Genomic DNA, 15,888 nt, shown 5'->3' with positions numbered 1-15,888 from the left:
CTTTATTATCGACTGGTGGTAAAAAGTGCAATGCCTATCCGCGATTGGAAAGGTAAGCCGCTGTTACGTATCGCTACCTCGAATATTTCTCACAATAGCCCTGTCCTCTCTCTAACCTCTATAATTCGTACTAGTTACATAAAAATAGTAAATGAAAGTGCAGTCAAAAAACTTTGTGATCATGAATATTATAATAATTCTCAAGAAAATTTTAGCGAGTACACAATATTCCGGGAATTGCATGCAAGGGAATGTAAACTGACTGATTAGAGATATTATAATATATCTGCTTCATTTTGCACTGATTGGTAAAGAATACCTTACCAAGGACTCGTAGGCCAGCGTACACCCACGGGATGTAACACTATAAGACAATCAACATTGTGTCAAAAATTAATTTAACAAATTGTGGACACTGTAAGTAAATACTGTAAAAAAAAGGACATTAAGAATTTTCATTACCACAATATTTGACAAAAGTATGATGCAGCCTTACAGTTGTGTGTTACAGTTTTTATAAATGATCATTTCTATATCATCCGCAAAAACGAAGTCAGGAAGCTCTCACAGAGATCTTGTAGAAATGTCAAGATGGATATACCAACTGACGTTCTGATGTGTCGCCTTTGTGGTATTAAGCTCACAGAGGAGGACTCGAAGTACATTTTTGACAAGACGACTAACTTGGCACAGAAAATCATTGATACATTACCGATTAGTGTACGTTACATTTGTGATTATAATGATTGATTGAAATTAAAATGGTTAAAATTGCTACAAGAAATAACTATATCAATCTTTTGCAGGTGTCGCAAGATGATGGTCATTCCAAACACATATGCTCCTATTGTCACAAGAGAATTACCAGACATTACGAGTTCATTCAAAATGTTCTGGAATACTCAAAGAAAAAAAGTGCAAGTGCAACGAAGACCAGCTCGTTGTTGGAAGCCAGCAGAAGTGAAAAAATGGAAACCATCTCCAAATCTCTGTACAGTGACATGATCTGCCTGTGTCCGAATTGCAACGTAGATTTAATGATCCTAATAAGGAACAACCCTGAGGATTATGCATTTCAAATTTCACTGGCTGTTGTAGATCAAACGGGGAGATCGGTGACGGAAAGAAATATCCAAAGTTCCGAGGATACAGTAGAATCCAATAATGTGTGCGCGAAAAAGTCACGCACGAATGATGAGTTGCATGGATCATCGCGCGAGTTTGTAAATAATAATGAAAGAAGCATCAGCGAAACGTGCGGAAGCTCGCCGCAGTCTCGAGAAGACATCAATTACACGGTCGTTGCGCCTCGAAGGAAAAACCCATCTCATTTGGCGAGCAACAGCCAAAAGAGAAAATTTCAAGAGAACGTTGCTCATGAGGCAGCCGCTAAGTCGATCAAATTGCCAAAACTGGAAACAAAGTTAGGTCCAATGGAACGTGACGATGTATCGAACAACGATTGCAGGTGCACAGACGGTTCGATAAGGTTCAAGTCGGGAAACGAAGATGTGGAGTGGCTCAATGACGAGATGGACTCTAAAGGGGAAAACAGTACGGTATATACAACGGAAACGGAGAGAGATCGCATCGACGAGGATTGCACGAGGTACGAGGACATGGATATTAAGAATTGCCTGAAAATCGTGTGCGATTTATGTGGCGCTCGTTACCTGTCTCAGTTGAAGTACGAGTTTCACATGGAGAGGCATAAATTGAACAAAATGGACAAATACGTGTGCACGATATGCGACAAGGAAGCCAGCAGTGAGAATTTACTGTGGGACCACTATTTCCACATGCACAAAAGCTCGGTGCGCTACGCCTGCCTGCAATGCGGCAAGTTGTTCGCGAAGAAGCCAAGATTGAACGGGCATCAGAAGAGGCACAAGCACTCCGGTATAAAAGAGATACACTTTGAAACGGGCACGGATGACCCGAACATCAGTCAGGCGCGGCAGACTATCGCGATTGAGATGCAAGAGCGGGTTACCGTAAATTGCAGCCTTTGTGGAAAATTGATAACGGATTTGGATCCCGGTGCCATCAACGATCTAGCGACGTGCGCCGCGTGCGAGGATTCCACGCTGTCGCTGATGGTCGACGGGAACGAGACCAAGGTGATATCGCCGCGGCAGTACCACTGCTCCAAGTGTCCGAAACACTTTGTGCGCAAGGAGAGACTCGAGTTCCACGAGATGCGGCACAACGAGAACATGAACGAGTTCGTCTGCAGCACGTGCGGCAAGGAGTTCAGCGCGGAGAACTCTTTGTACGAGCACTATCTCTTCGTGCACAAGGGGGCGAGGCCGCACATTTGCGAGCTGTGCGGCAAGTCGTTTCAGCTGAAGACGCGATTGAAGGAGCACCATCGGACGCACACGGGCGAGCGACCCTATCAGTGCGACGTGTGCGGTCTACGATGTATGACCACGAACGCGTTGAAGCTTCACAGGAAGACTCACTTCTCTCACAATCGCTACAGTTGCAAGATATGCGACAAGTCGTTCAGCAAAAAGCAGAACATGAACGAGCACCTGGAGAAGCATTGGAAGAACGACAAGAACGTGTCGTTGCCACAATTATTTACGTGTCCCGTGTGCACGGAGGACTTGCCGACGTACCGCATGCTCAAGTACCACATGATGGAGACCCATCAGATCGACCGGCAGGATCCCCTGCTAACGACACAGAAACCGTGGCACGAGTGCAACGAGTGTCACGAGAAGTTTAAGCATCAAATGTCGCTCAAGGCGCACAAGGAGAAAGTGCACGAGGGTAAAGTCAGCCCGATATTTCAGTGCGACGTGTGCAACGCCACGTACAAGATCAAGCAGCTGCTGATCAATCACATCAAGAGCAAACACGGCGGCGAGAAACGATATAAATGCGCGCAGTGCGGCAAAGGATTCAACGACACCAAGTCCCTGTACAATCACATCCTGCTGCACACTGGTAGGAAGCCGTTCACGTGTGAGTACTGCAACATGACCTTCAGACGAAAGGACTCGAGGGATCATCATCGCCGAAAGCACACGGGCGAACAGCCTTACCAGTGCCCGGACTGCGACCAGTCCTTCTCCACTTACAACAATCGCTCGAAACATCGCAAGAAGGAGCACGGGGACGGCGAGGCCGCCGAGTGTCCCGAGTGCGGAGAGAAGTGCAGCAGCCAACAAGAGATCAGAATGCACTTGAACAAGCATCTCGGCGAAAAATTGAACGAAATACAAAGCGTGTAGCGCGCAACACGTTGGGCTTTCGTTCCAATCTTTCTCGAGAATGAGAAAACATTCGCAAATTGTGTGAAGTAAAATTTACACAAGATACTACGTATAATTACCACTTGATTACGCTTGATCAGAATTCCTTGGAATCCTTCGTGAGTTATAATTTACGCGAGTAAATAATTTACTTTATACATTCGTGTGGTACACCCATCATTTTTAATGTAATCGATACGACGTTTTTGTACCTTTTTGTAAGTTAATCCTATACGTATATTTATATTTGTGCACTATCTCTATTTCACCAATTTTTATCACAGCTATATATATATATATATATAGCTGTAAACTATGTAATAAAGCACGTGTAAATAGAGCACATGTTTACAGTGAAATGCGCTTTTTAAATGTATCTTCCGTCTTTCCATCAATACAATAATGTACATATGGTACATATTAATATATTATATTGCCAGTTATTTTATCCCCTGTACAAACGTTTAACGTTTGAATGTACAAATGTTTAATGCTACTAGGTCGAATATCCAATTTAACTCGATAAATGTGAACGTTTCTCAATATTGCAAGACGATTTCCAAGAATATCCCGTTATGGTATATTTGAATTCTACCTACATCCATACCGTTACCGTTGCTACATATCGTGCATGCAGTCAGCAAAACGGCAAAGCAGCATGGTCGTCGCATTCAAATTTAAATGGCTGCGCGCGTCACGCAGAAATTTAAATGGACGCGGCGCTGGCGCAAAAATCAGATGATCGTTCGTCCTCGTCTAACGAGCGAGTGCACAATGGAGACGAATTCTCGCTCGAGTTCGCAAAGAGCAACGGCAAAATATTTATTATTGAAATCACGGAACGGCCGGATCACGATGCGAGGTCCACGAGACGCACGAGAAGGACGATATCTCGAGCGGAACGGCCGGAATTTGCCGTGCCGTTTTTCGAAATTTAGCGAAAAACAACGCGCGACGGAACTACTTTTCCGCGGAGTGATATCATCGAAGGGTTCGCCGTCGAGTCGATATTCGAAAGGATTTCCGGCCGAACCGACCAACCTCCGTCTCAAAAAACAAAGCTGGCAAAGTCGTATCATCACGTTCATCGCGAAAGCTTACCGAAATAAGCGATTTTTCGCGAGATTCAGCCGCGTGAAATTTTTGCAAAACAGGAGGGTCGTGTGCGGAGACAACAAGTACACGCACACGCACACACCGATCGCGAAGAACGAAGCCGCTCATTGGACGAGCTCAGGGGGGGAACGAGCGATTCGCGCGGCGCGCACAAACACACGGGACCGCGGTTTCATGTTCGATGCAGGGCTATCACGACTCGTCACGGAGCCCGCTTTCTTCGTGCACATTACGCTCTCGACGTTTTGCTTCTTTTTGCGGTCCAAGGACTATAATCATCCTCCGATATGAATTCTCATTGGAAATTTAAGTACGATAAATAATGCCGCGTTATCGAAACTGACGGACAAACGTTAATTAAGCTTCAATCGACGAAACGATTAATTTATTCGTTTCGTCGAGACGCGACATTCGACATGCCGCAAACGCGCGAGAGCCGTTACGGCGCGAAAACTCCGTCTTTTGGAAAAATATGAGAAGCTTTCTCCCCCCTCCCCTCCCAAGGATCCTTTAGAGACATCTCTTGGGTGCTTCCGAGACTCGATCGTTTGGTTGGAACCGGTCAGGACGGCGGGTTGGACAAAACTCCGGGCACCCGGGACGCGGAATACGGGAGTGGGAAACCGGGCATAGCAGGGCGCGGGCCGCGAGCGGAAGGGGACTCGCGGGTTCGCACGCATACACCGGCGCGGCGGCACACATTGGCGCACGGCCAACAGTGAATTCGTTCGCCGGCTCCCAACAAGAACGCGTCGTCGCCGACATACACAGCGTGAGCGCCGACCTAACCGAGGGGAACACCACGCATATAGATACACCTTGATCCTACCGGTCGTGGGCGAGTCGTTCGTGGAAATGGCCAGGGAAAAGCGTAGCCAGGATCAGGACGAGGTCTTACACGCGAGGACGGTGCTCGTCGATATCGAGGGTACCACTACTAGCATCAGCTTCGTCAAGGTAATGCACAAAGACGGAACGTGCGTCGCGGCTCGCGTGTTGCTCGCGCCGTGCCGTTGTTCTCGTTGTCGCGCTGTTCGAGACATCGGAGGCGGTCTCGTCGCGAGTTTTCCGGACGAGTTCCTGGCAGGTATTCTTTGCCGAGTAACGGCAGCGACGTCCTTCCCCTCCCTCCTGCCCCTAGCCCTTCCACCTCCCTTTCTCTCTCTCTCGCTCTCTCGATTGCACGTATCCGCGACTCCGGGAAGTCATCCGGGTCTCCGAGGATTTGTCTCTCGTCGCGCGTGTGTACGCGATGAAATTTCGATTATCGCTCTCGCGAGCCGGCGTAGCGAGCCGGCTCGCGAAACGCGAGTCTTCGCCCTCTGCGGCGAGTCGCCACCGCCACCGCCGCCACGATCGCGGCTGTTCGCGGATTTCACGGGCGAGCCGAGAAAAGCCGGTCGACTCGGATGTTCCTGGTCAAAAACGGCTGATTCCCGCCTTGCGGTTGCTAACGACGGGCGACCGGAAACCCATGAGAATCGGGCTTGAAAATAAACCTACGATCTTTTCATAGATGTCGGTCGGCATATGCGTGTTGTATATTGACGCGGCGCGCCGAGACGCCACCGAACGCTCGCCGGGAACGATGGGATACGCGCGTGACTTTTCTCCGACGTTCGTTTTCGCTGGAAATCCGGGGAAAATGGTTCCTTATGCGCGACTTGTCTCTCTTGTAGGAAACCCTCTTCCCCTATGTGCGCCAACATTTAAAAAATTACATCGAGACGAAATGGGAGGATGAAGAGTTCAAACAGGACTATGAAATGTTGAAGGAGCAGGTAAATATACAATTTTTTACGGTACGGTCGGAAATGATGAATTTGTTCCTGTTTAACGCTCCAACAAATATATATTGTATATAGATCGATAGTGTTTCTTTTTATTTATCATACTGCATCGCATACATATAGATATGTGACAAAATCCATGGGCACGGTTACAATAGAAACAATTGTCTTTTTATGTTATCCCTGTAACGTCGGAAATTTATAATTAATAACGAATCTATTTTTAAATAATAATATTATTAAACACGTAAAATATTTTCTTGTCCTTTTCTTGACAATATTAATGCTTATCTTTATATTAAGGCCCTTGCACAATAGGCGATAGCGATAGTGATAGACTAATAGCAGAGGCGATAGTATAAAGCGATAGCGCAGCAATAGAAACAGAATTCCAACACTAGAAAATGCATATGCTAATGCAGAAGGGAACAGGCAAAATTTCCGAATTTCGCCTATCGTGCAAGGATCTTTAAACTTTATGCGGAAACTTTCTTTTATTAATAATACTGATGCGTGCGTGCGTGCTGTTTTTAGGCAAAAAAAGACGAAGAAGAAAAACTAGATGGCTTTGTAGCGATCGCCGGCGATAAACCTGAAGAAGAAAAAGATTCACTTTTGAAAAATGTTTTCTGGCAAATGGATAACGATCGTAAGACCGGTGCGCTGAAGCAGCTGCAAGGACATATGTGGCGCGAAGCGTATAAAACAGGCGCGGTTAAAGCTCAGTAAGTTATTCCACTTTCAATAATTTCTTTGTAACTGTAATAAATAAGATTGATTCTCCTGCAATATCAACGTATTATGTCTTTATGTCTTTACACATAAGCACTTTAACATGTGAAATTTGCGCAAAGTAATATTTAACTTGATTTTTATTAAAGTACTTGGCGGGATAGTTGACATAGTTTGATGCGGAAGAATAAAGAATAATATTGCTGATTTTTTATACATGTCATACATAACGATTGCGATTGCATACTATAAGTAATGAGGTGAATATGTAGCATTTGGGCTCACTTCAGTTCAACTTATTTATATTTATTTCTCATCATCAAGGTATCTTTTATGTCAGCTCACATCGACCATTCGTAAACATAATTTCCGTGATATTTATATTTTACATATTTTCGATTTAATTTGATTTCGATTACATTTTAATTTTCAAACGTTGGCATAGCGAGTTTGAAACGCTGGAAATTATTATTGCATTTTTGAGTGAAATTACACATGAAATAATAAATAATTTTGTCTGCGAATTCTGAAAAATCGCAAGAAAATCGGGAGAAGTTAAGACACAGTTTTAACGTGGGAGACCTGAAAAGTGCACATCTTGTTTAGTGTTTACGAAGATGTTCCTAAAGCGCTCGAGTCATGGACGAACGATGGGAAAAAAATATATGTTTATTCGAGCGGCAGTGTCGAGGCACAGGAGCTCCTCTTCGAACATTCTGTACACGGCAATTTGCTTAAGGTATATTTTTCAACAATAACGTAATCTGCCGTAATTCAAGATATGCCATATGTCCAAAGATGGATACCTATTTCAAGTCTAACGGTATAACAATTCCTGTCTCTTTTTCTGTTTTTAGTATTTCAGTGGTTTCTTTGATACAAAAGTAGGTGCCAAACAAGAGAGCGATAGTTATAAAAATATACTGAGCAACATCGGTGAAAAACCATCCAATGTTGTTTTCCTTACCGATATCGTAAGAGGTTCGTACACGTTTCCTCTCCCTTTGCACGATAATACTTGATCGTTAAGTCGATGAAATAATTAGTCACGTTTTCCTACCGTGTTGCATGCTAGGTTTACTACATCGTATAGGGATAATTTATTCTTTGCTCATTCCTTTTTTTCTGTCTCTCTTTCTCTCTCCCTAAACGATGACAGAAGCCGCAGCTGCCAAGGAAGCAGGTTTATCAACGGTCATCGTTGTACGTGACGGTAACGCTGCCCTAACTGACAAGGAAAAGATTACGTATACGACTATCAAATCCTTCCTAGATTTGACATTTCAAACGACCGCAAAGCGGCAAAAGGTAGAAACAGATGAAAAGAGCGACGAGTGCACGACTAACGTGTGCGAGCCAATGGACACTTCCGAGGACGTGGATATGCCTGATAGAGATATCGTTGATCAGTCGAATCAAAGAGTCGAAAAGAACGAGGCGAAAGAAACGGCGGCTGAATCCTCCGAAAGAAAGGAGTGCGCGGATGGTCAACCGTCGAAAGACGGTGCCTCGTGTTCCTTGGCACAAGCGGAGGAGCCAATGACGGTTGAGAAGGATTCCTCCAAGGTCGAACAGGAGACTTCGGCTTCGGAAGCGACGGAGCCCAAGGCCAAGGAAACGAGCGAGAATCCAAACGCGTCTGAGAGCGAGGAACAAACTGCAAAGAATGACAACGCGACGAAAGACAGCACTAAGATCGCCGTGTCAGAAAAGACTGAAGAAAATTCCGACGCGATCGCTCCCACTGCCGATGATTCAATAAACATGTCCGTGCCAGAGTCCGCGTCAGCGTCCGAAAACGCTGCCACGTCTTCCGAGAAAGAGACCGAAGGCTCTACAGACCTCGTGAAAGATACGCAATCTGATAAAGTCGCCGATACAGTCGAGACGACCGCAACTGACAAGAAGGCGAACGATCATGGATCGGAAGCTTGTGAGAAAAGCAAGGTGGACAAGACTGAAGAGTCCTTGAAAATGGAGAAAGATGAGGCGAAGGAAGAATCGAAGGCCGAAAGCGAGAACGTTTCAGCGAAGAGCGAACCGGAAGAGGCAGCAGCGAAACCGCAGACGAGCGCAGCGGAAAATCTCACGGAAAATGGGGAGACAGTGGAGACGGCTGGAGGAGAGAAGAGCCCAGCAAAGCCAACTGTAGCGGAAGTGGAAGCGGCAGCTAATACAACAGTAAACGTAAAGGAAGACGCAACGCCACCGAGTAAAGTATCCACGGAGAAGAGTTTGGACGTAAACGAACAAGCTGAAAAGACTGACGAGAAGACAGCCGAGGAAACGAAGGCGGGCGAGACGAATAAACCGGCTGACGTTGAGGAACGCGATAACGAAGCTGCACAGCAGGAGACGGCAAAGGAGAAGGCAACGGTGAAAGAAGGAACTGTGGTGGACACAAAGGACAAAAATGCAGTGGATTCGGAAAAGCAAAAACTCAACGGAACCACGCAAAACGGGGATGCGGATGTGCCAGTGTTGGATGACAAGTTGCATAGTAACGGACTGAACGAAGGGTCGTCGAAAGAGACGACGGGCGAAGACGAGACGGCAGCGCAAAACGGTGAGCCTGAGAGTTCGTCTGAGAGTAGTGCAGAGTCCATAAAAGTTAAGAAGGTCGTCGATTCCACCGTGGCCGACGGTGCTGGAGAACCCGATGTTGTTCCTCCTGTAGTTGTAGCGGCAACGTCTTAACTTTGTTCTTATACAGTTTAAGGAGCCCTTCAAACACATAACCCCAATCCACAACGTACTTATTCAGAATATAAACTGACATAAATTGATTCCATATACTTTACGTAAATCGTACTACATCAAAGACGTAACCGCGCTACTTTAAGATGCAATTCGTAAAACTGTCGTTAGTTTCGGCGACTATAACGAGAGAAAAAAAATATAGCAGCATCATACGAAAAAAAAAAACGCAACGTACTTCAGATTCGATTGCCCTTTAGATATTTACGATAGTTGTACATTTTACTTTCCTCGATGATGATCGACTTGTGTTTGTGCGGTGCCAATGTCGTTGATACTTTATATTAACTCGCGTGCGTATGCGTGTACAGAGTACGGCCGAGATGGTGATAGTCGCAAGTGAGGTAATTTCTTGCATAAATGTAAATGTTGAAAACATGGAATAAGATCGTTTCAAATATCTCGTGCGAAAAGGATCTTTTTCTACAGTCTTGATTTACTTTTTTTTCAAGGAATCACTTTTTTTCGCGATTACACCATACATGCATACGCACGCACGCACGCATGACGACTGATGTTTTCCTACATCATGTAGCGATTAGCTTCTACCGTTGATTCTTTTACGTTTCCCCAGTAACGATTCATCTTCATCGCGACAATTTTTAGGAGAAAAGGCAATGACTTGTTACGATTGAAATCGCAAAACTTCGGTAATTTCGCGCGTGATCGGTGCAAAAGTAATCGAACGTGTCATCCGCTGTAATCGATTTCTTTGTTTTGTTTCGTTTTTTTGCCTTTTTTAACAATTTTTCTCCCTATTACTCTTTATACGACGCGTATATTGATATCTTTTTTATAATAATGAAACGGAGAATACTTATACGCGAAAACTGATAGAATAAGTAATTCCAGTATAATTGCAGTATGTTGAAACATCAATTGTGTCTGTGCCAAATGTGAATTCGGAGCGAGTCTCGTTTATTTCTCTTTGATTCTTTTTTTTCTCTCTAGATAATTTGCTGCATATTCAGGAGGTTTGATCGGTGATTTTATTTCTGTAACCATGGAACTGATCAATTGACCAAGACTGACATGGTAATGCCTTGAATAGCTGTTAGCTTCTTTCGATTCATCAATTTTCGTCGCATGCAGCATATTCAACTAAAGTCTGATAAACTAAAGTCTGATAAACATTCGCATTTCTCACATTCGAGTCATTGTAGTAAGATATTTCGCACAGTAAAAACTTGAGTTGCGATAGTTTTGCTCGTTGCGTTTAAAGCGATTGAACATCTTTTAGCATTGTGGCTTTTTGCATCGATACGCTTTCTGCCATCATTTTGTTTTACCAACATGGTTCGTGTAATGCATTATTTCTTTTGTTAAGGAAGGAAAATGAAACTTCGGGATACTTTGATATCTTAATATTTCGCGAACTGCTCAACCTGAGAGGCGACCGGATCGAGATTACTCAAAATAAATTAGCTCAGTGATAACAATTTGTGATATAATTCGTAAAGCGTAATCATTTAACTGAAGCGAAATCGGTCAAAGAGAGGCGAGGAAAATAGCACTTGATCCAATAAAAGATAAACTTATTTCGAGTCTGTTTTCATGTCATGAATAATGTTGATGTAACATTTTCTTTCTTCGTCACTTTAAACAATTTTTCTTAATAAACTGCCCACGTTGATTAATCAAGAAGTGATGCTAAGATGCACTTTAACTGAAAGTAAAAATTACGTTTTTTTGCGATGGTTGACCTTTACGGAAGTATGTTGCAAAATGTTGACAGAGTTCACGCATAATCGTGCAACTAATCGAATTCACTCTCCCCCATGCGTTGAACCACGATGTGATTTGGAAAGACCCGCGGAAGAGCATATCGATTCGTAGATTTACTCGGTCATTCCTATAAATTAACATTGAGTTGCAAAGTGTACGCGTGTAATGTTTACATTCTAACTTGGCGCGTATATAGTCCAAGACGGGAGGGAGAGAGATGGCAATTATTAGTAATGCAAACATTGCACGCCTAAGCTATTGCTCATATTTGCGCGATGCTCAACACGGCATTTTAAGCCACGCGTATAAAAACTGTCCTAGAGGATAATAATAATAATAACAATAATAGCGGTTAAAGTGAAATCGCGTCTTTAGCAAGAAATTCAATTATTGTTATTTCTGTACTGCTACTCATGTCCATTCCTATTAAATTGACTGTGATTTACGAATACTAATAAGAATAGGTTTCTCGACACGATTCATTGTTATCGATTCGCGAAAGCGATCGTCATCATCGGGTGATATGATTCCGTTACTATTATTTTTTATTCGAATTAGCGTCTAGTCGAGGTCACTGGCGGAGACTTCTATAGATCGATAGACGATTTCGCGTCGTTCGTTTATATTATTATACATTCACATCCACTGTGCGACGAAAACTGAAACAAGACTAGAGCGACTAGCGTCTCCACGCGAGGATGCGAGGATAGGGAGTGAACAAAGCGGAGCGAACGCAAAAACCGGATATTAGCACATTTTGATATTTCACGATACATACTTTTCTGACAAAGCTCGCACATATTTTATTTATAATAAGTCGTCTTCTCGCACAGCCGTGTGAACGGTTCGATACTTGCGGTGATCATCCTCGCTATTATATGTCGTTCGTCTCCGAGTAGTCGGGACAAAGAATGAAAATGTTGCACTATGCGGCATTCGTCATCAATGCCAGATTCACTGAGGTATCACTAGTCTAAGATCAATGATACGTCAAACGATTTTTACGCACAATCGAGACGACATCCTTACTCTCGCTGCTTCTAACAACTCTATCGAATGTACGAGTATGTACACGTTACTCGCGTAACGTACGTTTCAACAGTAAAAGGGCAAGAATCGACGACACAGCGTGTAAAATTCGATGGCTAGAGGCACGAGCTCCGTCTCTATCGTGATGATCGATCAACTGATATATAATTGTCAATTGACACACCACGCGGAAAGCCGAAAGACTGCCATCGCGTTACGACACGAGTCAGTCGTTTCGAGGGTGGGATGACGATGTGCTCGAGATCCTCCTTGGCTGACTTTCACGACATCGCCTGAAATCATCATCCCCATATCATTCATACTACTGTTTTGCGTCGATAGTCGGGCAGGGTCAGAGCGCACATCTTGATCACACGCTCGGTCACCGGTAATCATGTACGATTCTCGATCATGATTCCCGCGTGTGCTTCACGTAATCATTTAATATTTTCAATGCCGTGGCACTCGTGCCGATGACTAGCGTCTCGTTGACGTACGTATATAAAGTGAAACTACTTAGAAATTTATTGTGTGTATACTGCCAATGTGAACGAAAAGAATATAATGACTATAATTGCAACGAGAGAGGGTGAGAGTGAGTGTATGTACGTGTGTGTCTGTGTGAGTGGGAGAGTCTACTTGTATGTTTACTTGTATTTTATCTACAATCTTGTATCCTGCAGGATATGTTTGTTTTTAATCGGACTTGTACGAAAATCAAGCGAGAGCTTACCCGGCGTTAAACGTGTTGATACTTGATGACATTCGATGAGAGAATTGCCGTGCTCGGAAGAGCACGAGGAACGTGTTATGGTTCTCAAGTTGCGTGCGATGATGTATCATGATGTTTCGTTCGAGGATTCATTCGATTCAAGGATTGCCGCTATCGCGTTCGGGCTTGTGTGTGTGTGGCCCGAATTTTTACATTTTTATAATCTTTTAAATAAATGAGTAACATTTTGAGACAGATATGATCTCTTTTAAAAAATTAGTAGTTTTACAGTCTTCATATTTCTAACGTGAAAATCCCGAAAAATAAAGCTCTGTTCAAATTAAACCCTTTTGCGCGCGCGTGCGCATGTCTAAGCACATACAAGACTGAAATTATATCTTAAATGGACATAATATTAAATTGTATGTTATTACGTGTAATTGCACATCATTTTTACATCGTCACATCGTCGATTGTATAGTTTTCTTTTTAATTATAAATTCTCTTTACAAAAATTAGAATACGCGTCACAAAGACTCGAACGCGATAGATAGAATTCTAACTCGCGTACGAAATTCAAAGTGAGCGAAACTTGACTGCCTCGTTACTTGTACTTGTACCACGATAAAACAATGGCCTCGATTAAAATTCATATCTTTGTATCAACATTAGGATTCGAGTCAAGTCAAGTTTGTTCTATCCAAAACAGGCGCGATAATGTAATGCGATAGATTTATCGGTTGCGATTCTCGTGAAGTCAAAAAGATGGATTCTGAAGTGCACTTTTGCGATCTAAATCCAACAAGAGATCGTCAGCAATCCACAGGGAATGACCTTTTCGAAGCGTTAAGTTTACGAGCGAGACTTGAAAATCGAACGGAAACAAACGTATTATTGGTAATGAATATGAATAATTCATTAGCGATATTATTTCATATGAATTTGTAATTCATTGGCTGCATTATCTAATAAACCAATGTAATAGTAGGAGAGACGTAAGGACTTTATCGGTACTTTCTAATCATAATTCTTAAGGACGGATGTCTGCGAGAAGAGTGGAGATCAGAAATCACTACACACACACGTGTTATTTTAAGATAACATCTTTCATTACTTTTCGTTTGAGAAATACTCATTTTTCAATATTTTTATCAAGAAAAAGCCATATATAACGAAGAAATTTAAATGACAATGCCGTGAGCTATCCTAAAAGTATGAAAAGATTCCAAGTATGCCTAATACAGGAACAGAAAAGATATGCGCGCGAATATAATTTTGAAAAGACGAGATATCTGTGAGAGATTAGAAGCAATATTTATCACGAGTAAACGTGGTGTTTAACACGAGTCAAACGCCAATAGCCGATTATGTCTTTTCAATTTTTTGACTCGTCCATTCAGCTGTTGTCCCTCGTTAGTTTATGTGTAACGCTAGATTAACTCGATAGACGTAACTTATCACGCGATTTTTTCATAGAGTAATTATTGTAGCAATCAACTTTTTTACAAATTACATTAACATTAATCTCTGTGCTTTTAGTCCATCTCGTTTTTGACAATTGATAGATACATTTCGTAAAATTCGATCAATTTCATTGAATTTTGATGATGTAAGAAACAATAAGCCCCAAGGGCAATTTATCGCGCATGTATGTACGATATTGTCGATGTATGTGTTTTTAATTAGTCCAATTATATTTTTTAATAATAGTTGCTTTTTTCGATTATTGTCGTTTAAAGTTATTGACAATTTAGTTAGCTAGAAACACTTGTTTTCGATTTAAAGTGTAAATTTTCTTCTCTCAGACTGCTTGTTTCGAATTTTTCTGAGTTTTGCGATGTAAGAACTGTAAGAACAGGCTGTATTGGATTTTATGTATTTGGTACTGGAAATATACACAGTTTCAAAGTGTCAGGCACTCTGTTCGCCTCTTTATCTTTTGCTTTGTGTCTCATTATCCTTTCCGGTCACGTATTACAATTTAAACAATACGAAACATAATTTTGAATTATATAATTATCCAATATAGAAATTTCGATACTAATGATAAAGATGGCAAAGGATCGCGAACGAAATGGCGGATTTTTTTAAAGACCAATTTTGTGAAGAGCGTGACTTCTTTCATTTCAGCTTGTGCATCTTCGAAACTAATAATAATAATCGATTATTGATGCCTACCAACGCCTATGGAATGACAATTTGTCAGCAGTTGAAACAAGTTTTAACAACTTCTGATAGATGGCACTTATGGTCTCGCAACTACCTTGCTAGGCTTCGTCGTACCCGTTGCCAATTTACTTTTTATTTTTAATAAAAAAAAACTCGCTAGACTTCGTACATTTCTACAGGATAAATGTTGTTATTGGGGCTCCGTTGGCCGACAAGCTCGCATTTAAGGCTACTCATAAACCTTTTTTATCGATAAAAGAAAAAGGAATTTTCAACTCTAGAAAAGTTAGTTTTCAAAAACTCCACTATGAGAGACGTTGCTGTCTTTGGTTGAAAAATTAGGTAATGACGAGGATTCAACGATGAAGCAAAGCTGTATTTTTTAAATACATACAACTGATTATATAATATTGGTATATCTCAATAGTGTCACAAGCGCGATTTTATTTTCAAAGTACGATTCGTATACGTACATTTCGCTTCGAAAAAACAAAAGGCTAAAGTGAGAGAAAAGGTCCAATTTCTTCACTGAACAACTTTTTACAAGTTATAATTTACTAATCATAACTGAATTTATCGAGGATCGACAATTAAA

At 42.3% G+C, this 15,888-nt stretch overlaps 1 protein-coding gene across 1 annotated transcript; it reads left to right on the top strand.

Annotated features, from left to right (window-relative positions):
- The first annotated feature begins 84 nt into the window (after positions 1-84).
- Positions 85-15,041, top strand: LOC105275005 (enolase-phosphatase E1). Its single transcript, XM_026972759.1, has 9 exons — positions 85-417; positions 499-720; positions 807-2,137; positions 5,192-5,336; positions 6,059-6,160; positions 6,704-6,894; positions 7,508-7,640; positions 7,759-7,882; positions 8,061-15,041. The coding sequence occupies exons 2-9, from the start codon at positions 592-594 to the stop codon at positions 9,596-9,598; spliced, it is 3,693 nt and encodes a 1,230-aa protein (XP_026828560.1). The 5' UTR covers positions 85-417; positions 499-591; the 3' UTR covers positions 9,599-15,041.
- Positions 15,042-15,888: the final 847 nt, after the last annotated feature.

This window comes from Ooceraea biroi, chromosome 1 (assembly GCF_003672135.1).
Source record: "Ooceraea biroi isolate clonal line C1 chromosome 1, Obir_v5.4, whole genome shotgun sequence".
In the NCBI taxonomy this organism is placed as follows: Eukaryota; Metazoa; Arthropoda; class Insecta; order Hymenoptera; family Formicidae; genus Ooceraea; species Ooceraea biroi.
This window is presented reverse-complemented; position numbering and strand designations above follow the sequence as displayed.